Source organism: Anopheles ziemanni, chromosome 3, assembly GCF_943734765.1.
Source record: "Anopheles ziemanni chromosome 3, idAnoZiCoDA_A2_x.2, whole genome shotgun sequence".
NCBI lineage: Eukaryota > Metazoa > Arthropoda > Insecta > Diptera > Culicidae > Anopheles > Anopheles ziemanni.
In genome coordinates, this window is record NC_080706.1 from 19,778,144 (window position 1) to 19,804,214 (window position 26,071).

General features: G+C 48.2%; 1 protein-coding gene across 1 annotated transcript; it reads right to left on the bottom strand.

Annotated features, from left to right (window-relative positions):
* Nucleotides 1-470: 470 nt before the first annotated feature.
* LOC131287843 (uncharacterized) lies at nt 471-24,882 on the bottom strand. Its single transcript, XM_058316930.1, has 9 exons — nt 24,837-24,882; nt 20,630-22,269; nt 7,202-7,293; nt 4,408-4,641; nt 3,901-4,328; nt 3,512-3,822; nt 3,274-3,432; nt 3,130-3,203; nt 471-915 (listed from the first exon to the last, which is right to left on the bottom strand). The coding sequence occupies exons 1-9, from the start codon at nt 24,880-24,882 to the stop codon at nt 471-473; spliced, it is 3,429 nt and encodes a 1,142-aa protein (XP_058172913.1).
* Between the last annotated feature and the right edge of the window lie 1,189 nt (nt 24,883-26,071).

Below are 26,071 nucleotides of genomic sequence, written 5' to 3' on the forward strand. Positions count from 1 at the left end.
AATTGCAGAGCAATAACAACTCATGAAAATAAAGGCATACACGATTACGCAATGCAAAAAGGTTCTCATTAAACAAACTAACACAAAACGTAAACGAGCAATAGAAAGAAAGATCCTTCCGACAACGTATGGTACACACAACGAAATAAGTGATTGTTCCGAGGCCTAGTAACAGGTACGAGAAGTATGAAAGTAACAGGTAAATTTGAACCTTCGGAAGGTGACTCGATGCAAAAGTCAACTATTAACAGTCAATCAAATAAAATCAGCTCAGATAACAAACTGAAAAACGAAATTGAGTCCATCTTGGTGGAAATAAAATAGAGAAATAGAGTTAGGGAGGATGATAGGGAAAGGAAGGGAGAAGAAAAAGTTTGATAGATCGTCGTTAGGACAGAGATAGTAACAGACAGAAAAAAGAGAGCGAGTAGGGCAGTAGAAAGGAAAGAAAGTGCTGGACGGTTAGTTACTTACACCAAAAATGCGCTATAAAATGTATTAAGATCACTGTCGAGTGCCATCATTTTGCGGCTCGATTGCGACGTTGCTTCTGGTGCAGCAGCTCGGCCGGCGGCAGCATCAGCAGCGGCAGCAACATCGGCAGCAGCGGCATGCTCTGGCATATGCATAGTTTTGCGAGCGTTGTTGTTAGCTTGGGGGCCGCAGTTAGTAGTGCTGGTAGTGATGCCGACATTGGCGGCCCGCGTACCGCCGACCTTCGACCCTTTGCTTGAGCGCGCGTGGTGCACGGTCGTGGCGGACACCGACGTGCTGTGCACGGTGCTGACGGTGGACGACGCACTGCGTCCGGCCGACGGACCGGGAGTACCGGTTTGCAAAGGCGGCACCGGCAGCCGAGTTCTGGCCGTGTCCATCACGTTCGATAGCAAGGGATGGGACGAGATGTAGCAATGGCTGATGAGCCCAGCGGCGGAAGTGGTGTGGTTAGTTTGCAACAAAAAGTTTTGTAAATTTGTTTCGCGGAATATCAATCATTCCCAGTTTTTTTTTGTTTTTTTTCGTACAGTTCCGGCAGCATTTGTGTTTGATGAGGTTAGTGAATGCAGCGAACCAATTTGTTATGGCACATTTTGTGTTCGAATTTCGATTTTGAGCATAATTAAACCACATTTAGCAGTGGAGCGCGGTAAATTACCGGAATGTGTTAAGTTTGTATCATTAGTGGAAGAGTTAAAGGGATAATTTAGAGAGAAAGAAAAAAAGAAAATCACTTATTCACTCTGTGTTCCGAAATGCAGTCAACCGCGCAGGCACACACACACACACACTCAACATTCTCTTCGAGCACTCACAACATTCAGGTACACAACAAAACCGGGTACGAACGGGGACGAACACGACACCTTAGGTTCTACTACTGCTGGTGGCAAAAGCTTAAAGGATGAAGATATTATACATCATGTAACAGGACGGACATAAAGACTTTAAAACACACGCACGTAGCACAGGGAATTTGTAGGCCGGCTTGCGGTAAAACATCTGGCTTATCCATTCTTCTTATCATAGAAGAATTGCGATACGATCAACCATGGAATGGATAATGGTGGACTATCAGGACAGGATTGTCCAATCGACGTTGTTCTTCCAATGCAATCATATTTCTATTTTTAATTTTTTGCAAACCTCACACATGGGAAATAAACCAACAGATGCAGAAGCAATAAAATGTATTATTATCTCGGGTCTGTTATTCACCTAGATGCCTTACAGCACACACAATGCAATGAAAGTAGAAGGGCGCTGGTGTACACAGTGACATTAATTTCCAATTAGGGGTAGCTTAATGTGAACGCAGTCTATTATTTTCGACGTGTGGAGTATGTAGTGTGGATTATGCGAATGTTTTTTTTTTTTGCTGGAGCTTAGTGAACATCAGAACACGACCACGGTGGGTCCATTGATTCTTACCCCTTAGTAGTGTGCTACCCTTAAACATATTGCTCTTCAAACTCATCTTCACCTATCCCTATCGGGTTTCTTCCTCCCTTCACCGTGAACGCAAAAGGGTACACCAAACGAAAATCATACCATCAGTAGTGTATTGTTGAACGAAACGTGGTGTCGCGTGGTGTTGTGTGGAAAGGTATATGGGTAAACAGATTGGTGTAATTCAACAACAGTGTAGAAAAGAAAAATACAAGAGAGAGAGAGAGAAAGAAAAACGGGTAAAAAGAAAACAAACACAAAATAACAAACAAGAAAAGTTGTAGACGAAACGAAAACAAAACAATACATATAATCTTAATAGTAATATGTTCTAACTACATGTTGTAGAGATAGAGGTTTGGACTCTAGGAAATGTACGGCAGGGTACAAAGATAGAGACAGAAACGCAGCGACAGTGGATAGTTGAAAAGAAGAAATTTGCCAGGAAAGACCTAAATTTAAACCGTCCAGAGAGGTGATGTGATTGAAAAACCGAATGCCAATGTTACACACAAATATATGTTCAACAAAGCTGATACAGTTCTCTAGAATCTAGCTCAAATCTGTCACTTACTTAGAAGACTTAGGCAAATAATCTTCGTTTAAGCGAAAAATTAATCAATAAAATCAATACGCATAACTTAATATTTGTATGAGTTCAGAAAAGAAATGTTATCAAAGTGCAATTTGCCATTACTCACTATTCGATTAAATGGTAAAGAAAAGCATAACAATTTAACACCCAACGCATTTTCCATTCTAAATCTTCTCCACGCAGCGGTCAGCGCTGCTTGGGATCGATTTGGTGGATTATCCAAACCTGAACTACTTGAAATAGCCAACAAAACGGTAAACGATAAATACAAAAATCAGCCGCACTTTGTTCCGTGAACAGTGCATCCGATCCGATCCGTTAAAAAAGGATTCAGATTGAACAATAGGTACAACAGCACAGAGAGAAAGAAAGAGTTAGAGAGTGATAGAGAGAAAGAGAGAGATAGAGAAAAGGGGACGAAGAATAGATTCAGGAGAGCGGAAATCGCAGCAGAGGACAGAATAAAAGTCCGTTTCCGGAAAAGCGAACAGATTGAAACGATGGAACGACAGGAAGTATAGAAAAGCAATAGTAGAAAGAGAAATAGGAGCAAGTCATTGAAGCTTGGAAACCGTGAAATTATTTACCCTTGCGTGTCTCCTCCTTCCTCGGCAACCAACAGTTCGTACTCCTGTGCCGCGTATCGGTCCCAGTCGGAGAGCTAAAATCAATGAAATCGGAATTATGATCATGTCCAGGGGCCTAAATCCGCCCTCCGGCGTTCAACTTACATCGTCATTTTCACGCTGTGCGAACGGATCACGCTGTTCGTGCTCCATGTACTTCTCCAGGTTGAAGAACGTATCGAAGAAGATGGGGGTCATCTTGCATCGTTTCAAATCCGCCAGCGTTACACAGCCGGGAGTGGAACACTTGATCATGTCCAACATCTGGTAGAAGAGAGGAAGAAAAAAAAACGGCAACTCTGTTACCACCAAGGGCCATACGCGGACCAATCCACTACACTACCTGACACAGGCAGTCTTCAAATGGAAGCGTTTCGATGCCGAGCGACTCCATGCGGTGCTGTTGCTCCTCGTAGAAGTACTCCAGCTCGTACATCGACAGGACACCGTCGCCGTCGACGTCCATGCAGCGGAACCAGTACTCGATGGCGGTCGGATGGGACTTGTCTTCCTCCGCCAGCAGGAACCACACGAAGTCGGTGTACGACATCTTCGGCCCGTTCGGGCCCTGTATCATCGGGTTGTTGTTGCCCCGCCGCGGGCTTCGCGTCACACACCCGGAGAAGATCCGCTCGATCATGCGCGATGACAGGGCTGAAGAAGACATTTCCAACATGGCGTTAGCTAGCGTAGAGAGACTTCAAAACAAAACAAGCCGAGCTAGCTACATACCGTGATCGTTGTGCCTGGCCAGATCCTGCTGGTCAATGTAGAGATCGTGATCACGGTCCAGCTCCCAGAACTTGCAGTAGATAACGTAGAAGTGCTCGTAGCTGAAGTACGCCATGATCTGGTTGATGTCCTCCTCCTCCTCCAGCAGCTGGATCACGTCCAGCAGGTTCGACTTGCGCAGCTCCGTCGTCGTGATCTTGCCGGTCCAGCTGCGGTTCACGTTGTAGTAGATGCGGGCTATCACGGTGTGCACGTAGCGTGAGTGGAACTCGGCTGCCTCCTTCAGGAAGGCGAGCCCCGGATGGGTGTCCACCACATCCTGTATGAGCGTCGCAAAGTCCTCTGGTAGTATGTAGGGCCGTGAACGGTCACCCCGGGACATGATGTAGACGAAGCGCGATGCCGCATCATGGCAGACAGATGTCATTCTAGGAACGGAGCAGAAAATGGGGTAAGATGAGTTTCATTTTCCCACCCACCGGTGGATTCAAGTTGCCGGGAACTTACTGTCGCCAGAAGGTAAGGAATTTGTCGCCATCGACGCAACCACCGGGCGTTAGCGGGGTACACATGAACAGCGGCAGGCGCCAGTACTGCGGTACCTGGCACATCTGGACGATCACCTGGAAGTTGTCCCGGCTGCACTCGTAGTTTGGTAGTTTGTCGAACACCTGTTCCAACCGCTGCATCGTCGTTTCCGTCGTAATCGTTGGCGGGGGCTTGCCATTCGGGAAGTGGAATCTATGTGGTGGGAAGAGGCACAAGACCGGTGTCAGATGGCATGTGAGGATAGTTAAATTCACACCACTTGAAATATTTGGAAAAGCAGTAAACCGAATGCCAAGTAAATTAAAGTTTCACCCGCCAAGAGTAGTGTCCCTCCTCCGCCGAAGGTAGAGAAGGTGCCAACATTTTCGCATACCTTTCGCCAAACAATTTCATTCACAAAAAAGACCCGTCCCGTCCCAAGCCAAATCCGCTGTGTCCGTCATCGACGGGGGAGGGGTAAAAAAGAGAAAAAGTCATTTGTCGGTCTTTAATGAAGAAAATTTCCCGTACCATCATCGGACACAGTTCTGCCCGTCGGATGTGGGACGCCGTGGTCGCATACAGCGCGTAGATTAACGGCAAATAAATTACCACCCGAGCGAAGTGAGCAAGCAAACTATAAACACCCAAACAGAACCAACATCGGCTATCCGTAGTTGGGTTGGTTTGTGAGTTTGGGTGTGAACATTTGCCGAACGCTGAACCGACAGACTCGCGGACCAAAAACAACGTTGATATTTCCCCCGGTCAGTTCCGGGGGTGAGGGGGAAAGGGGAATGGTCCAACCAAGTCCCGGTAAACGAAAGTACCCCTAAGGGGTCGAGAAGATTGTCGCGAGCTAGCCGAGGCCGCGGTGCAACGGGCAACAGAGAAAAAGTTGGTGATGATCTCTGATGGGACTTAATTTAGATCGAAAAAGGGCCATTGTTGGGTCATAAAAATCCCCCCCGTTTTTTCCTCTTGGGTGAGCCAGACGGGGACGACAGAGTTGTCATCAGGGCTCGAGGGAAGTGTGGCGGATGAAACGGAAAGTTTTCCCTCAATAAAGTTGGCGTCGAAATGGGGCCGAACGAGAGTTGTTTTCGTGACGGTATTCATTGTATTGACAATTTTAGTTTCTCGGCGTTCAGTAAGAGATCACAATTTATAGCGATGTCGTCTCTCGTGAAAGTTAATTAGGAACCACAACAAACGTAGATTCATGCTTGCTTCGGTTGTTCCAAATGAGAAAGTAGAATCGTTGTGGCAGAATATGGTAAGACCACTTTGCCACTCAGAATGATACAGAGAATAATCTTTGCTGCTTTGGCGTCCTAATACGAGCTGAAATATATCTGCTGTTTTTTAGGAAGAATCACAGAAAAGCGATCTAAACCGGCGCAAAAAAAAAAACAATCCGGCAAAGGAATTCGCTCGGGCAAACAAAAAAACAACCGGGCTCGGCACCGTGGAACGGGAAGAATCCTTCCAACTGTCCCAAAAACCGCAAACCGTGGAACCTGAACCATCGCTTTCCGGAACGTCGGTCAAGAGTACTCTGGGATGGTTCGGGTGTATCAAATTGCACGAGTTTAAGACCAGTTTCTTCTAACATTTTTGGTCCCCGAGAGATAGCCCAGCATAAAATGTCACTCGTAAGAGCGTTTGCCAAATATGAAAATGTTAAGTATCAGTTAAATATACGCATCAAAAACCGAGAACGCAGCCAAGCTACTACCGTGCTCTTCGTTCAAAACCATCGCAAGAGAAAACGCAAAACAAAACCCAAAATCATTCAAAAATGCCCAAGACAAACATTTCCTCCTTGTTTCTGCGTGCGTCGACCGAGTGTGACGTTTTTTAAAAGGTGTTTTCCCTCCGTAATGTTTGCCGAGACGCTTTTCTTGACGGATTTGTTTGCTTTTCAGCTTGGTCCACACAAATTCACTCGCTTCCTGCCCCGGCCACAGAATGAAAAAGCCGGTGTTATTTACATTCGTCGTTCAGTCCGTCACTACGGCGATGTGGTGGTCAGTTGACCAGAAGGAATAATTAGAAGAAGCACGGACAACCACCGACCGGCCGTCGACGGATCGGGTGGCGCTTACAAACCCTGCCGCCGCCGTTGACGATGTCCCGCCGCAAAGAAAGGTAAAGAATACCGGCGGGCGGTAGGTATGCGAAGAAACCGGTCTCCTCGATTGCGGCCACCTACACCTCTCGATTTCGATATACTTATATTTTTTTCTAGTTTCATTCTTTTTCCCTGCTGGCCCGATTACAAAACTACGCGGCGAGTTTTTGGGACGACCGAAAAGAAATATCGGAGTCTGCGTTGGTGTTGACGATTGCTACGTAACGACCGAAGGAATGCAGCGGTCCGGCGGCATGCTTACAATTATGCTTACGGGTCTCCTTCCCCGGGGACCGGTTCAAGTGCGGTTAATTTGACGAAGATGCGCTCCCGACGAGTCGAGCGGATGTTGACGGTGAAGATGTTTTACTTTCGAACACCCATTCGAGCGCCCTGTTTAAGCTTGCTGTTTATGTAAATTTCGTTTGTGTGTAGGCGGCGGTCGTTCGATTCGGAACGCCGCTTCTCGAGCACCACACATTGGCGCACTGACCAAAGAAGAAAGAACGGACGAACTGAGTCAACAAAAAATTTTAAAAACCATGGCTCTAAGAAGACAAAATAAAAACCAAAAATCTAGCAGACATGAAAAACGTGAAACGCCAGGACATCGACGGTCCTCGCCGGCGCAATACTTACTGCGGTATGTAGGGGGCCTTCGTCGAGTTCTTCAGATGTCGCTGCAGCGTCGTGTGGATGTTTGGCGGGACGAGCCGGTTGACGGGTTTGGACTGCGAGCGCCCAAGCGGTTGACGAGCGGGAGGAAAACAAAGTAAACAAATAGACAAAAAAATACGATATCAGTAAGAACCGCGCAAAAAGGAAATCTGCTTTATCTCGCTGAAACACGGGTAAGAAGGCAAACAGCAAACAACGCACGAAGCATAAGAGAAGAACAAAAAAACAAAAACATACCCAAAGGTTCGGCAAACCTTTTGCCAAACAGCCATCAACAACAGCGGCCGAGGCCAACGACAAAATCAATTAGTTCGTTTCGTTTCCCTCGACCGACAGTGATGAGTTTTGTCACCTTCTGCCAAGACCCGCCGAGGCCCGACCAGAAGGCGCCACAAAATTAAGATAAACCGGATACCGGTGACAACCGATCTCGCGGTCTCGCTGGTGGTGGTGTTGTTGTGTCACGCGAGTCAGGAAGGACACCGATGACATCAAATATGACGCCGATGCACCATCGCGCCATGACGTGTGTGCGAGTGGGGAGGTTTTAATTTTAAACTTTATATGACACCGACCAGAGCAATATAAATGTACGATGTCGAAAATCACTCTAGGATATTCAAAAACAAATCTTTATGATTAAAAGCGAACGTTTATCAAAGTGATTAATGATCCTACGTTGAAAATATAATTTTCTAAATTATGTATTGCTATACCCCAGCAATTCAACCTCCCAATTCCATTTTTCGGTACCAAACACATTACGAAACCGAAACCAACGCTCGCACCACGTATAGCTTCACGTTCAGATTCAACATAAAATAGACATTTTTTCAATCCAGTAACGGGTACGTAAGTTGTTATGTTTTTCGCGGAAAGCTACTCCGGCGAGCGACCACATTTACTCTTTCGTCACAACCACATCGTCGGATGACGACGGGTTACGTTGGCACGAAATCCCTCACGCATTGAAAGATGCAATGACCCAGAAAACAGAACCTTAAGCCCAAGATGAAAAATCAGAATATTACGAATCGGACGGACTGCAGCGCAGAATGAAACGACAGCGAGAGCACGTTTTAGGGAGCGTTTCAGGAAGGAACATGTTTATAAATGACGACACAAACCTACGCCACCAGTGACAAACACCAGAGGGAGGAGAGGGTGGCACACAACGTCTTGGGGTCGGCGAAGAAGATGGTTCGACAAAAATAAACAACAAAAAAATATTATAAAAACGGCGACCAATAAAACACACATGGTGATGGTGTTAAACTAATCAGGCAGTGTTCGTTCCATCAGCCTTTAGGTCACACCAGTATGGCAACACTAATCCATACCCGCGCGTTCTCATATTCACCTCCCGTTGGTCGATGCTATATTAGGTTTCCTGAACTCTTTTCTGGCACCTGGCTTTTTTGGCCGATTTTTATCTTCAAGATATAATTAATTTCCCATGTTTATGGACACAGATGGAGCGAAGTTTTATTACACATTAGTTCTTCCATTACCTTGCACCAAACGAGCCAATTCACTTCACATTACTTCGAAATATTAGAAGTGGAAAATGTTTAATGCTTAGAGGAGAGATTTATCACCACGCTGACGTGTCTCTTTCGGTAATTAAAAGAATAAATATTTTATTTAGGTAATTTGACATGCGTTTCGTCAAAACAAGCAAGGATCAATTTTTTGTTTATATTAATTAACGTAAATAATAAAATCCTCCCTTCGACTAATTCGGTTTCGTTCGATTAATTTTACCACCGACTCTCAGTGTCAACGATCGCATAAGAAAATATTAACAAATAAATCCACATTTGCGACCTGCAGCGCGCTTCGCTGGTTCGTTGACTTTTGCGATCGCGATTCGCGATGACCATCTGTTTGTGTATGGGTGCCTTATGAAGGCAGAAGACATTCCGATAAATAAACATCTCTATAGGCTGCCTTTCAAATGCCCACAACAAGAAAGAGAGAAAGAAAGGGCATCGCTTTGGTAAATTGCTAGTCAAAACACAACGTTCAAGGAGACAATAAATTACAAGATACAAGGAAACAAAAGGAAAAGCACACGTGGTGCATGATGCACCGTAAATGCAGGGACATAATAAACAGGTCAAAAATGTAATTTGTCGGTCTTTTAGTAACATACGACTAATTCGTTAGAGTGTTTCTTTAGCCGTGAGTAAATCAAACAATCGATGTTGAATACTACACCTAAAACCATCAATTTTATTTGTTGCCAAAGCTGAGATGTTAATATTAGTTTTATGCAAACCCACTGAAATAAACAAGCAAAACCGCAAACCATGGAATATAGTTTGCAGATAAAAAAAAACACGAAACCCACCAACTTGAACGATGTGCCAAAAACGTTGGATGAAGAAAAGCAAATCGCTGCACATCACCGATCATGCGTATCGCAGCATAGAAGCATGTGTGTGCGCGCGCGGTTTGGTGCGGTTTTTCGGGGCGGCAGACACCCCCCCGGGATGGTGAAATGTGCCCATCCGATGAGGGGTAAACCCGGCTCCATCGTCGGCGCACATCGGCTACCGTCTCATTTGCATGCTACGCGTCAAAATTCCTTGTACGGAAGGTAGTGGAAGGTATTTGCGTACGAGAGGGGGCAACAAGCGGACGAAAAACCGCGCTCGGACAGTTCGATGGACTTTGGCGAACGGATTAGGGGTGGGTAATTTAAAGCGTCCCCTAACTAACGGTTGTGGTCCACCGACTAACTGATGCTCTTTGGCCTTTCCCAATAGCGATCGACCAGGGGACTTCAAATCCTCTTTGCGAACGCCGCAATCAGAAGTTCACATTAGCTTCTCCATTTCCAATCCATCAGCTTACCGGTTCGGTTCGGGGTGGTAAAAGCGAAGTTTATCCCACGCTTAATACCGCTCCGCAATCGCCAGTCGATGAGGCTTACCATCATGCCCTCGAGCGCAACACATTCTCGTCACTGGCGTGGAAAACCTCCTACGAGTGTTTTCCGACTACCATTTCCGAGCAAGAAATTCCCTGTACAACGGGCGAGAAAGCAGAGAGCCAGCGGAACCGGTGGCAGGTCGAAGCGAGGCGAACTACATCGCACGAACATTCAAATAAATCACATTTAAAAAGACGAACAACGCACCGGCAGTGGCGTGTAACATGTTAAATGGCCCCCCGAGCGAAGTTGAACCCAGATGGAATTGTGGTCCCTGCTGCTGGAGGTCCGAGAAAAGTGGTTGGGCAGAGACACAAGGGAGGGTGATGGTAAAGTAAAATAACAAAACAAAAAAAAATTATATACAAAACTGTAGCGCATTCGTGCAGAACGATAACTTCCTCCCTCGGAGACGCACGCTTGCACGTGATGTAACGTTGGAAAACATAACCGACCGAATACCCAGCACAAAAAGGCTGCCCATCGATCCACCCCGATCACCCTTTTCGATGATTGGCCGGCGGAGGTTTTGTTCGGTGCAATAATAAGGCATACGGGACCAAGGAGCTCATGCGCAACGCTGTGCGCGATCGTTTTGATTTCTTTTCGGTGGAGTGACTTCTGAGGGGAACACCAAAATGAAAAACCATTTCTTGTGCAATGCACCACACGCCCGCTGGTCAGTTCCGCGAGGTTCGAAAGAATCGTGTTTTGATGTTTTTTTTTCTTTTCAGATACAACTGAAATCCATTTTAGTACACACTTTTTGCTAGCTAATTTAGTTTCCGGTATATGTTACAACACGTTTATGTTTCATCGTCCTCTATTCCAAAATGTTGGATCGGTTGAAGCCAGTTTTTTTCCCTTTTTCAATGAAATGTTTTACCCCAAACTAAATGTTGTGTCAGATTTAGTCGATAGCTTGACGTTGATGACAGTATCTGCGGAAAGATCAACCACAAGAAACACCCACCAGGTCGGCTGAAACAGGTATGCCAATCGCTCAAACTAATGTGAAGTGTTCGAGCCCGATATGAAAAAAAAATAAATTCTGTGGTTTTCTCCTTTTAAGAAGTTTTGACTTCGAATAAAGCCATCACCAACGGAAGTGCCCAACACGACAGGAATTCTCCCGTTCTTCGCGCGAGCTTTTCTCTTCTAAGGTAAGAGGAGATTAATTTACGTACGATACTGCAAACAGCCACAACACGAATAAGGAACAATGAAAGATCAACAGTTCATTCGAATGCCTTCTCCGGTGTAGATTTTCAGGTGTGAAACAATCAAGTAAACAATACCCCAACACCATCATCTCACCCCGGATAGACATCTAGAAATTCTTATCCAAAAATAGCGATTAAGAAGAACGAAAAAAAAAACATCACATTGGCAACTTGTGGACAGAAGTGAGCAAACAGAATCCAGCCCGCTAAATGCTGTCGCAAAAGCGCCAGACAAAATAGAAACCGGCTCGGATATGTACTCTGCGCCAACGGTCTACTGCCGGTCCTGTATTTGTTCTCAATCGCACGATAAGTTACCGGCCAGTAGACGTAAACCGCAAACACTGTGCTAAAGCTCAAGCGGATAAATAATTGCCTATGGCTTCTCGAATTTCTCATAAAAATTCTGAGGGTTCGAAGGCGACGGAATACGGCGGAACGATGGGATGGTAAACAGTTGAGAGTGTTTCCGGAACGGTTTGAGGTTCTCGCTTTTCCGGTGTCTTGCTATTTACTCTACACTCAATCATTACAGGGTTTACTTGAATTTGACTTGGTTTTTAAAGCTGCATTATAGTTGATTGTACAATTCAAGTGTTTTAAAAAATGTCAAAATGATGGCATCACAAAGGCCTAGTTCCACATTGATGTAAGCTAGCTACAAGTAATGGCCAAGCAATTAAATTTGCTTTCGATTCCATTGTCCCTTCGCTTCACAAACCTGCTGATCCAATGTGTGCTTGTCATAAATAAATATAAAACCTGCTAATTGAAAGCACACAAAGACCAAGAAAATTATACCCCATACCGGTAGCATAACACGTCGGTGCATTCGCGATGCATTTGATCAATCAACAGTGAATGCATGTCAGCGGGTCACCCTCGACCGGCAACCGGGGACACTCCCGCACCTCGGGGCCGATTGTAGTAAAATTCGACTGCAGCGAGGGCAACCAGCGGAGTTCGGTACAACACAATCGTCATAAAACACGTCCATTCGCCGAAGGGGGGATTGGTTCGTCTCGATTTATCGCGCCGAATGGCGCAGCAGCGCCCGGTCGGAGGCTGCTGTTGTCGTGTGCAGGGGAGAGCGAAAAATAAACTGCCGTTCGTGCAGTGCAGGGATTTTAACTATCTGCCAGCTCGGGCGTCCGGTCAGCTGTTACGGCGGCGGCGGCAGTAGTATTTATAGTATCCCCGGATACCACTTGCCGTGTTGAGGCCGATCGCTTCGCCATCCATTCCAATCAACCGTATTCGAAGATTCGGATACTGGTGCAACTGCACTTGGTATGTATTATGGACATTCACTCCAACTAGTTCAACAGCCACATCCCAGACCCTCATCGTCCAAATGAGGAGCAAGTTCCCGAATCATTACAACTATTAAGCCACGACGAATTTACAATGTATACACTGTATACTAAATTATGTACAGACATGCACAGATTCTGTTGTACTGTTCCTACTTAGGTGACCGTCCTATACTGGAGTCTCACGAAAAGGGGAACCATAGCCTCAAAGATCAATAGTGAAGGTGTGCGCCAACCTGCCTGCGGTATCGATGGCAATCTCGGTACAGAACCTGTCCCGAGAACTCCGGAGCCCTACCCATCGGCGACGACAACTGTACCTCGTCGTGCACGAAACCGTCGTGCCGCGGCATATGAAGGCGGCGTAATTGCACACTTTTCCGGCTCGCGGGTTGCACACGGAGAATGTGCACCGCCGCCAGTGGAATGTGTGTAGAGAGTGCCAATGCCTCATAACAAAAAAAGTGTCTACACGATCACGGATCAGAGCAAAGCTCAATGACGCGTAAAACGATAGGTACAAAAACCGGGCCACACGCCGTGGGGCAGGCGTGCACACCAGAAGCAAAAAGTTTGAACCCTTACCGAAGAGACAACAACGTCGACTGAAGATGGAGAAGGCAAAAACCACACTTCAAGTCGTCAAGTACTTGGCCGGGTACGATTGAATACGCAAACTAAGTCTTCCGTGAGATGCACGGCGAGAGAGGGCCGAAGACCGAATGGAAGTAACCCGTCGATGGTAGTGGGTCTTACGGGTTTTACGAGGTACCCGGGGATACTAAAACGGTTACGTCGACGTACGAATCTTGCTTTTATTGCCCCACACCGTTCCTCCTGCTCCGTTCGTTCGTCCGATGATCTCGTAACCTAGCTCGGAATTCTCATCACCAAAACCGAGCGCGCTCTCCCTTGCCATCCCTGACCATTGCGCAAACGAATAAAACTTTATAGCCCTGTTGGCGGCTCCCATAACGCCCCAAAACTACGCCCCACGACCTGGGCTCGGTACGTTCGTGTTGTTCGCCGTACGCCGTACGGCCTGGCGTTCGGGTTTGGTCATACTTTCCACATATTTTTCGACCAAAAACCCGCCGCTCGACAATGGCCGACGCAACAAGGAATGTCGTGGGGCCAAAGGGCAGCCAACACACCCGGTCCCGGTCCTCCTTCAGATGGGTTTAGATCGCCTGTCAAACTCGCTGGACCCGAATGTGAACGAATCCCGAGAGCAGAATCCCGGGACCGCTCGCTACTTGCTCCAATTACCGGACGAGTAATAATGATAATTGACTATCCTCACTTCGGGTTGTGGGAGGCTACCAAAGGGCGGTTGGCGAGAGGTTTAACACCAAACATACTCGATTACGCCACAGCGGGTGACATGCACGGAAAGACGGATGCAGACCGCAACAAAAAAAGCTATTCCTCCGTGGGGAAAAACTCATTTTCAAACTGTCCAAAACTTTTAATGCCCAAAATCGCTTACGTAACATGTGGCTGGAAATTAGCTTAGTTTGGTGAATGGAGCAGCTCAGCTAAACCGAACTAATGAAAAAACAGCTGTAGTCATATTCGGATAAGTTTAGTTTTAAGCCTAAGCTCTGGCAGGATTATACCATCAAGTGAAAATTATAGCTCAGGAACTCACACTCATAACATTCGCTATCATTCAACACTTCAAAACGGTGAAAGTTAAAATGAGAAAAGATTTCTCAGCTTCCTTTATCGGTGTGTTTTACTCAGGAGATATTCAACGCACCTTCCCATCAATTAGTCATCTCCAAACCAGTCACCCATAGCTCATCGCAGCGGAAGAGCAACAATCATACAGGCTAGACAACGGTTGACACCATCAATCTTGCCCCAAACTTCCCATATCCAGCGCGAACCATGGTTCATTTTGTCATCCCAAAAAAGAATCAATCGGCATAAAAGATACCATTCGTCAAGATACGGTGAGAGACGTGGCAGGCCTTCCCTTTACATTATTCTCTTTCGATTCTTGGGGACACACCGCAGCTTCACGCGGTGGATGTGGTTCTTCAAATGCCACAAACATGACAGGACGCACCCATGCGCAACCAGTTCCCTCTAATTTATGGTCGGCATTACTTTAATGAGCCGTCAGACAGGGAAGTCTTCTTCCCCGAAACCGGTCAACGGCACCCGTTGTTCACCCAGCGAAGGCTCTGTACGTTGTGGTCTAAGGTCTAAAGAAAGGGCGCATACCTTTCGGGGGATTACGTTTCCGTGATGAGCGCTCCATCTATTGATGAATTCTGGTGTGTGTCTTTATATGCTGAACCGCACATACCATGAGTTATGAAGAGCACATCCCTCGTAGGAGTCTATCTGCGACGGGAATTAACCGGTTTGCCCACACAGAATACAGTATACATAGTTAACCGTCCGAGAAGGGGAGCACCACCAGCTCCCTGACAGCTAAATCGGCCCGACGTTGCTCCCTAAAGTGGTCCATTTATTCCGCGAACCTCTCCACCATGTGCACCACGGACACGGACTCACAAGTACACGCATCCGGCAACAATTACAAATTCAACGTCATTTGGCTGGTTCGCCGTGAAATGCAGACGAATTCACCGTCGAGTCTTCAATTAGTCGACGTGGGATGCTCGTAATGGTGCATTGTTGGCCGTGGGGAACCGTCTGTGGCCTCGTCTGCCAGCAGCATTACTCGGGATGCAGTCTCCTACATCCAGACACACTCACGCCCAGCCCTTATGGAGCACGGTGCGTGCCACTTGCCAAGCCTTGCATATTTTTTCCACAGGGTTCCAGGAGGTTGGGTTTGTTTTTTCTTTTCCAGGAACATCCCAGTCTCGGCTGAATCGATGGAAGGTGGTTGACCTTCCGAGGTTCATTTCTAGGGCGAGCGCATAAGCCCAACGTACGAAACCTACACTACCGGGCCCGCGCCAGGTGGACAGCCAGGGTCACCAGCATACTTGCCTGCTGCCCAACAAAGGCCATCGAAGGCTACACCTACTTCATATCATACCCATTTGTCCCTCAAGACTCTGCCTTATCCCGCTGTTAAATGGTCCCGCACCTCATGAATATAACGCACAGTAACCAATAAAAACATTGATTTAATTCTTCTCTCGAAACTTCTCGAAATGCCTACACTCAGCTTGAACGAAGAAGAGAGGAACTTCAAAGTGTGGATAAACCAACTGACACCAACTTCCTGACAGCTTATGGAGTGCGTTACTTACGCACGGGGCGATCGAAAAAATGAAAACGTGTTGCCCGCGTGTTTATGCGTGCGCACACGTGTGCAGCTACCATAAATCCGCCCCATACGGCACACATTGCGTAGTTCTGTTCACTTCCCCGCGTCCACCGCCACCCGCTCGACGTTTCCCGTCCCGTAAGTGATCACGTTTTTTAATCACTGCCTTTACGCACAACCAAACACACCACGGTTTGGAAAACGTGAAGCTTTGCGCGAATGCTTTCCACCAGGATGGTGAAGGATGGTGGGGGAGGAGTGGATCCGAGCAGAATATGTTGCCTTTCAGCTCCGTTCACATCAGCATCACATCCACTCTCTGGCCGCTCTGCTTCCTCCGTGGAACAAGACCACCATTTATCCGTCCCTTCGGAGGATCTTCGTCCCCCCCCCCCTCCCGATGTCGTTCCAGTTCCATACAGCCCTCTGCCCCCTCAAAGCGGTTCAAACATGGAAAGCTGCGCGTGTGGCGATGCAGGCAAGTAGAACCGACCGTGTCGCACCCTCGACGCGTCGCATGTTTTCTCTCCGCGGCAGTTTTCACGCTCAATTGCAGAGAAATTATCATTTCCTTTCGATGCCGCACGTGCGTCAACGACGGATGGATCGCGACGAAGGGGTGGAAAAACTGATCCAACCTCGTTTGAACCCCCCCACCCCTTTCAGACCAGCTTCAGAGCTGAACCTCCTGCCACCTTTGTGGGGGACGACTGGGTGGTTGAGCTGTTTTGATCGATGAATTGATGAACACCGCCGCCGAAAGCGGGTTCAACTAAGGCGGATGCAAATCGCAGCAGGAAAACAAACGACTCACGCACGCAAGCAAAGCGAAATGCATGCCGCCGCATATGAAATGAAAGTGCCCACCGAAAGGGAGTTGGTTGGCTCGGGGTGACTCGGCACAACTCGACCCACCGATTGCGTCGATGGCGAAAGTCAGACACCAAACCCTTCCTTCGACCACCAGCCGGCGAAGGCGACTCCCATTTGGGGGCCTAATTTGAGGTGGCTCCATTGAGGTAGAAAGTGCGGCGGCATTCGGTCACAACCTTTCGGTCGTGGGTTGCGGGCGGGGGTGTCCACCCTCAGGAGCGGGGTGGTTTATTGTAACGAGACAACATTTTGACATTCGCCCGGTGCGATGCTCATTAGCGTGCGATGAATTGAAGAATTCATTCCGGGAAAAGCAGCACGTCGCACGCAGACGAGACGCCAGGAAATAGGGCGGGACAGTGATGGACAGTTTCACCCGAAGACGTGACGAAACGTTTGAAAGTGTCGAAATTAGAGATGCTCTTTGCGTTCGTTAAAAATAAGGCCTTTTGCAGGCGAATGGACTTAAGTTGGGGTACCAAAAAATTTTTGGTAAATGAACAATCCACAGATAGAAAGTATGCTGCATTATGGTGGCCACACTTGGTTTGCATATTTAACCAAACAAAAAAAATTATACGCATGTGCACGCAGCGTCTCAATGAAGGCAAGATGCTAAATTGAATATTTGATTACATTGAGGAGGGCATTTATCAAAATTCAAGTCTACAATAAGACGTCAAAATAAAGTTGCCTTATTCGGTTTTGGGGAAAACGAAAAAGTTTGAGGCTGATTTGGAAAAACCGAGTGAGCTTAACATAATCGACAGCTAAAACAGTCGCATCGGAAAGTCAACACTTTCCGGTGGGTCATTGGAGCTTCCTGATTGCATGCTTACCGTCATTTAGCGCCGGTAGGGGCTAAACAAAACGCGCTATTTCGCCAAACGTTCCCACGCCACGGTCATATCTGTAATTTATGACCGTTTAAATCCCCTATTGCATACAACATCAATAAATATTAATACGCCCGGCAGAAACTTACAATCCCATGCTCTACTTCTTTGTGGCCTCCCCTCTTTTTTCCCATGATTTCTTGGGTGTTACAAGACAACTAGACACACGTTGTTCTACCTGCGGTGGGGATTTTTCTTGCCGGGTGGTAATTTCTTGAAGGTCGCCCCTTTACGGTGACGCGGGTAGCATGTTCTCAAAGCTAGGCCCGAGCGGACAGCATAGCATATAACTTTACGCCGAACAAATACACCACCAGAACTACTGCCAACAACACACGCATAATCATCCTGCCTGCCTGCCTGCCAAAACACCATCCACGCTCTTGGGACCGAGAGATTTCAAGGCCCAGAGAGCCGTGACCGATTGTGGCCATCGTCAGTCGCACAATTAAACACCTAAACGCCACCTCCATCCGGTCGGTGGTGGAAGCTGGCGTGTGGTGATGCGAAGGCAGCAAACCACCGCACGAACACGGCAATCTAGCCCCCCGTCGGTCCGAATTTTGGTTCCGAATTGAAAACGAAACCCGTACTGTTTTCCCTCGCCTTTTTTTCTATTGCTTTTGCTTTTCGTCTACGGTTGTCTCTCATCCCCTATTTCGCGCGGGGTGGGTTTGTGGCCGGCATTGTGTGCGCCAGTAACCTTGAACGAAAGAGCAAATTTAGTGGGTGGCACATGCTGACTGAAGCGAACGAGCGGCGGTGGGATTGCGATAAATGGGGCTACACTCTCGGTGGGCCGGCGTGAAGTACGCGTACGGCGGATGAATGGCGGATGAAAATGGAAATGAAGCATACACCACCGAAACTGGCCCCCATCGAGCGTTAAACGTTGCTGTTCTTCGAGGAAGTGGGTAGGGGAAGCAAATGATCATTTTACTTTCAAACCTCATTTGGCAGTCAAATTGGTGTTGCTTTAGCCACGCTACCGATGGCGAAGCGGTTGCCGAAGGAAAATCTTGGGAATTGCACAACGGCCGACCACAGATCGTGGAATTCTAATGGATATTGAGCGTGCAAGGTCAGACGATGGCTTTGGTACGTACTTTGGCAGCTGAGAATCCACTTCAGAGACCAGCCAGCAAAGTTCTACAACCTCATACCGGGGCGATGCTTCGTTCCGATTGGGAATGGGCGAAGAGCTGATAGTGAATCGCGTGAAAAAACACAACAAACCTCCACTGGGAACACATGTAATACACCACATCGGAGAGCATCTAATCTCACTTTTTTGGCCTACATTTCGCGCACACGCAAACAGTGCGCACACGCGACGAGCGAAGCGCAAAATGGCTAATAGGCTGTCATGTTTATCATCGCAACGTCACACACGACGGAGAGAGCGAACTGGCGGTGGTGACGGGGACGAAACACGGGTTTGCGGTTGGATGCGCTTTTGTTTACACCGGAACCCGGCGGAACTGCGGCAAGGAGTATCGACCACGCGAACGAGCGGCATCAGAATGGCGTGGAGTGTGTTTGGATCGGCAACCGGAGGCAGATGATTATACGCTGCGCCGGAGAAGTTGGCAACCGTAGTGGAAAGAGAAACACATCCGACGACTGGGTGTGACAATAGAATGCCAACGCCGGCCATGTTTAGCAGGGGTATGCTAATTAAGGTAGGTGGTATAATCTCCGCACCAGTGGAAACGGGGAGAACACGCGAATCATAAAGCCAAGGTCATCCAAGCGCATTCTATCACCTTATCAAAATATGACAGACGTCCTACGGAACAAAAGGAACTCTATACCAATCGACCGCACACCAAACGCTGCCATCGAGCTGAGGGCAGCATCCAAGCCTAGTAGCTACCATAACATGTCGTTCGGTCAAACGACTTCTGACAAACGATGGCACAAACAAGCTGCCATATTTGACTCTTGACGTTCGCTCTGAGTGCATGTTGAAATCGACACACAATGCTTACGAATCAAGCGTCTCCCATTCAATCCACAGTCTATCTGACAACCATTCAGCTGTTCCTAGTCCGCACCGAGGTTTGTCAAAGCCACTGGAGACTGGGTTATCCATCGGTTAATCATTCAAAGTACCTAGCCGACAATGCATGCGAGTTATACAGAAGGGATCGCAAATTGCCGGTAACAGTGGATTCCACAGCATCCACGGCCGATAGCATCTCTGTAGCCCTATTCAACTCCGAGTAAAAAACAGGCCACATTTTTGTACATTTTGCCATCATCATCATGGCCCGGGGAAAAAAGCGATCCGCCACGCTAAATAAAGTCATTTAACCGGGACCCTGGACCACAATTTACTCTACAATGCATAGTGCTGGATGACCACACACTTTTGTGCACGGTACCCCCCCTCCCGTATGGGTCAACTGGCTGTGTAATTCGATTGACACACCCGGTTCCCCGCCCTGAGGATTCCAATTGGAGCAACAACTCCAGAGACAAGCGCTCTTAGACCAACTTAGGCCAGAGTTGCCCGTTGTGTAGCCAGTGCGAGAAACGTTTGACAAATAGGCGTTAATTGGGTTAATGTTTGGTAAGATAATTTATGTTTATGGCCCATAACAAGGGCTACCGAACTGGAGCGCCGACAACGGAAGGTATAAGAGTGTGTGTGTTTGTGCTGAGGCGGAAAGTTTGAGGAGGTGAATAGTCAATTAACGGCCGGTTTAAACACATTAGCAGCTAAATGCCTGTTTGTGTTGAGCATGAGCTGAGAGCTATAGACAAACATGCCGGATCGTTTCAGGTGGAGCACGGAGTACCATTTCCCGTAGAAGACGTTACACCAAACCACTTGGCCACTTGTGTGGGATAAATCTGAAACACCATGGAGGTATGGGCGACTCACCTGAAGTTTGACCGGTTCCTTCGCACGCTCCCGTGGTGGTGCCTTCTCCGGGCACTTCTCGAAGATCAGCACACGCTCGGCGACGGACCCGCGCGACAAGAACGGCCGTATCGGGCTCGGTATGGTCTTCGGCTGGAGGCCCAGCTTCTTCTCCGCGTCGTCCGCGCCCGATCGGCCAAAGTCCTTCGGCAACCGGGTGGTCGCGACGTTGCGCGTGAAGTTCATGGACAGCTTCTCCTGCTCGCGGATCTGGTGGATGTTCAGGATCGGTATGTGGTTTGGCTTCATCGGCACACCGTTCCAGTGCTTGACGTTGGGTGCATCACCGGCCGCAGGGCCACCACCAGCGTGATTGGTGGTCCCGTTGCTGGTGCCATTTGTCGTGCCATTGCCGTTCGTGACCGCCGACCCGTTGGTTGGTGTCGCCACCATCGTCGGGCCGCCTCCGTTGGTTGCTACCGCTGCGGTCACCATCGCTGTAGGTCCCGGCTGGGAGCTGTAACTGGCACCGACACCGGTAGTATTATGGGTACCACTGGCAGCACTACCGCTTCCACCGCTCAGTTGCGCACGGTGGTCCACGACCGACCCGTAGTCCGGTACGTCCCGATCGGGCAGGGTGGAGGTGATCACCTCCGGTAGCAGCACACTATCACTACTGTTCAGCACGGTACCGGTTTTCAGGGCGTTTATGAGACGTTCCTCCTCCCGCGAGACCTCATCCATAAGATCCGCGGTGTTCTTGGGAAAGCCGCCGACACTACCGCCGGCGCCCACACCACTCACCTTCGAACCGGCGCCTCCGGTTTTGACGACACGATTCTTCAACGGCCAGCTCGGCACATGGTTGAGCAGGTGCTCCGGTTTCACCGGGGTCTGTGGTTTCTCGCGTACCGCCGCACCCACCGGCTTCGGCTCGACGATCGTATCCTTCAGCACGTCCGGCACGTTGTTCTTGTTTAGTGTGGCAAAGTTGTTGTTATTGTTGTGCCCTAGAAGGCTCGGCGTGCCATTGCCCGCACTCGGTCGCTGATAGTTCGGCAGCACACTACCACCACCAACACTCACTGGTTCACTTCCACCACCGATGGCACCACCGTTACGTTCAAACTTCTGCAGCACACTCTTGATCGCGGAACTGGTACCCGACGGTGCGCGGATACCGCCTACGCGCTGCTGCTGCTGCCGCTGGGCCGCTATGCGCGCCTTGTCCTCGTTCACGAACGAGCTCACCAGCTGCTCGAGGCTGTTGTTCGACAGGTTGGGCGCCTTGGCGAGTAGCTCGGCGACGCCAGCCGCCGGCGTGGCAGATCCCCCAACCAACTGCTGCGGGGGACTGCTGGCACCGGGAGGCCCCACGGGACCGGGTGTTGACGGAGACCCGGTGTTGCCGGCGCTACCGGGGGGGACCGTCGACGAGTTGTTGGCCGGGTTTAGTGCCTGGCTGAAGGCATGCTCGGCACCGTCGCCGGTGTGGCAGTTGAGGATCTCGGTCGGCGCTAGGCCGCGCGCCTTCCACGTCTGGTAGATGGCCTCGGCGTGGTCGGAGATCTGCTTCGCGATCGCGTCTAGATCCTCCTGGCCCTCGACGAACGTGCGCACGGAGTTCGAGGGCGAACTCGACGACGACGATTGCTTCGCTGCCGTGGCCATCGTCGAGATGCCGGGTTCGTGCGTACGGGGGATGATGTTGTATATGCGATGATAGCGTTCGGTTTTCGGTGCACACAATTTTCACACGCAATCACACGATTAGCCCGTGGTTGGTTGGTTGGATTTTACCGGAACATTTTCGTTGTTGTCGTCAGTGGGCCGGAAATGTTCATAGTTGTTGGCACCGAGCAGTAGCGTCACCGAAGGACGCGAAGGATCGGGTATCGCACCATTGAACGTACACGGTACCGACACCGAGATTCGGAAGGACAACGTGCCCGTGGGAAGCGGAGATGGAAAGAAAAAGAGAATGGCGATCAATTCGGGTGCATCGGATCACTCGCTACAGCGCTATCTTCTGCGCGGTGTGTGAGTATTTCCTTTGGCGCATGCAAAACACTGTTATCACTGACACTGATGATATCGCGATGGCGTTTTTTTGGTGCGATCCGAACACGGTGATACAAGTAGTTTAGTGACAGAAGGCGATGATTATGATACGTGCGGCGAACACTAGAGGCTGGACCGAAACCAACGCGGTCGCACACGGGGAAACGGGCAGGCGGCCAGTTTGTGGTTATCGGGTTCAGCACCAGCCACCAGCAAGCATCAAACAAGCACACGCTCTTCCCTTCCTCCACATCAAAGGCACAACAAACCGCACGCACGACGCGCAGACACACACACAGAATAAACACTAGTGTAGCGATTCTTGGTAGAACTTTCTTTTGGTACACTCCTTAAGCGCAATTTTCGCGATCATTCAACCAGTGCGATCCTTCGGATCGAGGATGCCATTTGATTCGGACACTGCGGTTTGTTTAGCCATCTACATCGCCGTGGCACACACACACAAACACGCATAGAACACAGGTAGGTATTAGCTTGATTTCACACCGAGAGCACACCGAGGATTAGCTTTTGCTTCATCTTTTTAGAACATTTCTAGCACTTTGATCAGCCATTTTTCGTGCGCATGTTTGTGTACTATGTATATGCAGGGTGTTGTTTTCCGAATGGTTTGCTGTTGTTGTTGTTTTTTTTACTCTCTTCCTTCTACTCTTCTAGCTCACTCTCGGGCACGTTACATTATTTGCACGGCAGGCACTACTAGAAAACACATCAATTCCCGAATGAACGGCCTATGACGCACAGCGAGATAGATACAGAGATAGCGGGACAACAATGTGTGCACACACCTTAATATAGCTGCCTTCAGATGAATGAGTGAAAGAGAAAGAGAAGAGAGGAGAAAACATAAATTTAAATGAAACACACGTGTGAGAAAATTGATTAGTATCCATATTTTAGTATCGCCCATTGTTGACCGGTTGCGTCTTTGGGAAAGCGATCGCCTCGACAATCCTCGGCACGGTGCATTAAGAAAACGTGGCGTTTTTTATACATTTACTAAACGGTTTAGTGGTGTGGGAAATACAATTGGCGAACATTGTTTCGCTGTTGTTCCACTGAGAAAATCCATCGACACCAATTTTTGGAAAACTATCACAAACTTAGTCGTTTTCATCCAATCTTGTATCGTTTATAATATCCCTTGTAATATGTTTACATACATCTTCAAAAATCCCACAAATAAATGCAAATAATGATGAAAGTGTATCGTTAAATTTTGGGTTATTATCGCGGTAAATGTTAGGGCACGTAAACTCCATAAGAATTGTAGTTAAATCAAAACTGATTGTACTTTGTTAAACACAAAAAAACAGTCACGCAAACACACGAATAGAAAAACTACAGAACATGATAAGGGAGAGGAAGGAATGGAACCATTTTTGACTATTGAAGGAAAAAGTAATGAAAATTCGATTGGAAACACATCGAACGCGACAGGAATATAAAATGAGTCGAACTATATATATAACGCACACATGTGCGACAGATGCAGAAGACGTTTTGCTACACTATCGGAAGGTCGATAGCTTGATAAAATAAAAAAACAAAGAAAAGATATCTATATTTTCCATTTCTAATTACCCGAAAGATTATTTAAAATTCTCTACGCTGCTGCTTTCCATTGGTACCGGCATTCAAAAGAAGGACTGAAGAAATACTTCATCTACTGGATTGGATTGGATTAGAATGGCGATACGATAACACTTCACTGTACCATACAAAGCGCACACAAGCACGTACTAGCACAAACTTTCAACAACGAATCGGAAACTCCAATTCCAATACTAGTCTCTTTATTTCCCTAAGAAATCGACGATAAGAAGGATAATCTTGCTTTAGAACTTCGTTCGAACTTTGTACGGGAAGAAAGCGGATTAGCGGCAATCGTTCTTGTTTCCCGGAACAATGTTACTCGATAGTCACACAAAGAAGGACGAAAGGGCATTCGTAGTGCACGATAAAGTTAACGTTTTAAGGACGAAACCCTTTTCGGTTATTGCCTAGTTCCCGGGGTGCCAGAAAACAGGAAACTTCAAGAGGTTTTACAACAAACCATCGGCGGGAAAGGAAGGACATTAGATAAGGCTGTAGTGGAGGCAGGGTAGAGGAGCACGCTAAGGTAAATTTATAGAAAACTCACTTAAAAGAAACAAATGCTGGTAGTAAAAGTCGAAAGCGTCATTCATTGAGGCTTGCGATGGTAGTGGTCTCGGTCGGAAGTTAATCTTTAAATTCGGCACCAGCCTCCCTTCAAACGGTCAGTGCGAAGAGATTTAAAACGCACACAGCTTAGAACACAACTACCTCAAAGCCCTGAGCCCTGAAAAGCAAAACCATTCGTTGTGAAAACACATTCGATGCTGCCTAGTGCTAGCGGCTGTGGAACACTTTTGCACAACTATTTAATGATGTTCGCATAGCCGTCAGCACTTCCTTTGGCACCGTGAAGCTCTTAAAATTAGCTAAAGCAAACTATGGCCAAACAGTCATAGATGGAAACTGAGCGGCAGCAGGCCACAGTGGAAAACGATTTAGCGGCCATTGATGTTATGCGCGAGGATCGAGACGGTGGTGGTGGTAGCCGTGTTGAGCGAAATGCGCCCGAGAAAATCCGCCGTGCGATGCTGCACGGTGCGTCACTTCGATCTGGTTCGGCGTGCGGCGTGATTTTTTCTCCCTCCCCCTCTCCCACCGGGTGGAGTGTGGATTTTTCCTTTTCTTTTCCCTATTTTTAGCGTGCGCATTCGGTAGCCTTCGGCGGCTAATGCTGGTGCGCGCGTAGGCCAAATGCCAGCCAACAAACGCAACGTCGCTAGTGCAGTCCGAGCTGTGCGTCTGTGTCTCCCTCTTACCCGGTCCCGGGGTCCCAAGCACCGTTTCCCGAGTTTCCCTGCATGTGCCGCGAGTCTCGCGCTTCGCGCTGTTTCATCATCAACACCTCACAAACTTTCCTTAATCGCGGTTCAGGATCTTACTTTTTTCTTCATCAAAAAACACAAACACTTGCTTCCGTCCCACTCCCTTTCCCGTCGGTCCGGACCATGGACGGGAAAATCGATTTTTCATCCAAGTTCCCAACCGCATCCATTCATCCGCCGTCTCACTTCCGAAAAACACCTCCACCACTCGGGTGCACGATTCGAAGGTCGTCTCGCCACACCGATCGTTATTCTTGCCACCGCCGCCCCGCTTCAACTTCACTCAACGGTGGGGTGCTGTTTTTCACCGCGGATGGAAAGAATTTTCCTTTCGATTTGTGTGTGTTGCCTCCTTCTTGCCATTCGATCGGAACGGCAGAAACGTGCATGAATCGGTAAGATGCTTCCTATCCTTTTTCTCTTAATTTATGCTCACTTTTCACTTCACGCTAGACCG

Excerpts from the sequence above, each read along its gene's own strand:
- LOC131287843 (XM_058316930.1), bottom strand. The coding sequence starts at position 24,882 with ATGAATGACGCTTTCGACTTTTACTACCAGCATTTGTTTCTTTTAA. Across the intron at positions 4,329-4,407 it reads TTCCTTACCTTCTGGCGACA|AATGACATCTGTCTGCCATG; the intron begins GTAAGTTCCCGG and ends CTCCGTTCCTAG. Across the intron at positions 3,823-3,900 it reads GGCCAGGCACAACGATCACG|CCCTGTCATCGCGCATGATC; the intron begins GTATGTAGCTAG and ends TGTCTTCTTCAG.